General features: G+C 39.0%; 1 protein-coding gene across 1 annotated transcript; it reads left to right on the top strand.

Annotated features, from left to right (window-relative positions):
* The first annotated feature begins 1,509 nt into the window (after positions 1-1,509).
* Positions 1,510-2,339, top strand: LOC107081433 (transmembrane protein 126A-like). The gene has a single exon (XM_015369613.1). The coding sequence runs from the start codon at positions 1,628-1,630 to the stop codon at positions 2,225-2,227; it is 600 nt and encodes a 199-aa protein (XP_015225099.1). The 5' UTR covers positions 1,510-1,627; the 3' UTR covers positions 2,228-2,339.
* The last annotated feature ends 23 nt before the right edge of the window (positions 2,340-2,362 follow it).

Raw genomic sequence — 2,362 nt, 5'->3', positions numbered from 1 at the left:
AAAAAAAGGTAAGGATTATGATAACTTACATGTATGAATAAGAATTTTGCCAAATATTGTGATCAGATTAATCCCCAGTCTCATATTTATATTAGTCCTCTTCTCATGCAAACCAGAAATAGCATAGTGAAACATTAGCATCTATATTACAAATAATAAAGTGATTACAACCTTTTATTTTATGTAATTGCTTTGCATTTTCAAAATAAATGATTGATTGTTTCTGGATGCTCTGTGCAAACTGAACTATAGGGGCCGATTTTTTTTGAATAGTCTATATTTCATCACTTCATGGTTAGTAGGCTAAATCCTATGCAATGCTTTAAAAGAAACCTTTCTCATTTTTTTATTAATCAAAAGTTTTGGAGAAAATTTCCCTATTTGTTCCCCCTGTGAATCTGGGAGAAAGTTCTTTTAAAACAATGCACTAATTATATCCTGCCTGAAAAGAAGATTTTATTATCTTTACAGGATGGAGAAAAAGCAAGCTTTACCGTAGATGGTATTAGCTACCTTTAAAGAAAGATTTAATTTCAACATAAAGACTATTTTATGTTTTATGTCATGAAAAATAAGTATTGATCCAAACTCCAGTCTAGAAGGTGACGGTAATGCACATACATTAGATTGTTTGCCAACCACAATAAAATACCAAAAAGAAGAAGAAGGAATTATGGGAGCAACATGTCTGCACAGCAGAAATGGTGACAATAATACTAAGCTTACAATGGGTAGAGGAAGTTAGACCAGACAGGGTGGTGGTCTGTACAGATTCCAAAGCAGTTTTAGAAAGTACACAGGGAGAAGGAAATGATAGAAAAGGTTTAGTTTAAAAAATCAAACACAGTCTATTTAGATTATATAGGAGTGGCATTGATGTTTGGTTATGTTGGGTTCCAGCACATGAAGGTATAAAAGGCAATGAAAAGGCAGATATATTAGCAAAAAGGGCTTTAGAGGGAACAATAATTATTGCAATTCCTTTTTGGAAAGAAGGTAAATCACTTATTAAAAGAGTAAAGAAATTGAAAAATGGCAAAAGAGATGGAATGAAGATAAGAAAGGAAGAGGATTATATAAGGTAGAAAAATCAGTATTAAATAGAAACATTAATGAGAGAAACAGAAGGGAAGGAGTAATAATGATCAGATTAAGAGTGGGTCATACCTGTTTAAATGACAATTTAAATTTAATAGCGAGGAAAATAATCATAAATGTGAAGGGTGTGGAGAAAAAGAAAATGTAGGACATAAAATGTAAAATGTATGAAAGTGAAAGGGAGAAATTAAGAAGGATGGTGGGAAGGAAAGGCCAAGAATGGAGCCTTATATTGGGAAATGGAGGAAATATAAAAGATATTCAGAGAATAAGGAAAGCATTAATTATTTATCTACAGAATACAAAAAAAAAAAGAATTTGATGTAAAGTAATGTTGTTACACTCGTGCACAGTAGGTGGCTGTATGCACCTTAAAGTTGCTTGCAAACCGCCATTATAAAAAAGAAGAAGAAGAAGAAAGATGTCTGCGCCCTATCTTTACCCTTATGTATGCATAGCAGCATTTTCTAGTTGTCTTTAAGAAGATCGCTGTTATTTAAAGGGTTTTGTTGTGGTTTTATCTCAGAGGATGGGTGAGCAGGGGAACGGACCGGGGCTCTCCCGGGCAGTGATCGCTGAAATGTTGATAAAAAACTTTGAGAAGCTGCCTGACATCGATCAGAAGCTCTTCATGTATGGACCCTTGTATCTGGGGGGAAACGCCGGCCTGGCGGGGCTGATCGCCAACAGTCTGTACCGGAGGACTCTGAACGTCCAAGCGGCTCGCTTTGCCTCCAACCTGCCGATGGCCGTGCTGCCCTTCCTCACCACCTGCGCTCTCTACAACGCTGCGGTGTCTCAGCCCCTCCTCACCGGGGAGCTCAACTGCCCCACCTGCTCCCTGCTCAGAGGCGCGCTGGTCGGGGTGGTCGGTGGGGGCCTGTACCCGATGCTCCTGGCTTTACCGCTCAACTTCGGCCTTGCATCCAGATACAGCACCGCTCCGCTGCCAGAGAAGGGCGCCATGCTGCGCTACTGTGTGGACATCTCCAGACCCGTCTTTAATAAGATGAGGGCAGTTTTTCTTCTGCAGGCTTTCTTCGGCACCTACCTGGGCTCCAGGCATTTCCAGAGTTACACCACGCTGGCTCACATCACCTTCGGCAAGAGCGAAGATCTGCAAGATTAAAATAAAATGCACTGAGAAAAACCTCCTTATTTTATACTGATGCCAATCTGATGTAACTTTGGTTGATTACTGGAGAATAAAAGGACATCTGGACTAATATTTGTTGTCATTACAACATTCTCTCAATTTATTGCT

The sequence above is a fragment of the Cyprinodon variegatus genome, unplaced genomic scaffold, assembly GCF_000732505.1.
Source record: "Cyprinodon variegatus isolate N-32 unplaced genomic scaffold, C_variegatus-1.0 Scaffold4924, whole genome shotgun sequence".
In the NCBI taxonomy this organism is placed as follows: Eukaryota; Metazoa; Chordata; class Actinopteri; order Cyprinodontiformes; family Cyprinodontidae; genus Cyprinodon; species Cyprinodon variegatus.
This window is presented reverse-complemented; position numbering and strand designations above follow the sequence as displayed.

Coding starts and splice junctions, on each gene's coding strand:
- LOC107081433 (XM_015369613.1), top strand. CDS start 1,628: ATGGGTGAGCAGGGGAACGGACCGGGGCTCTCCCGGGCAGTGATCGCT.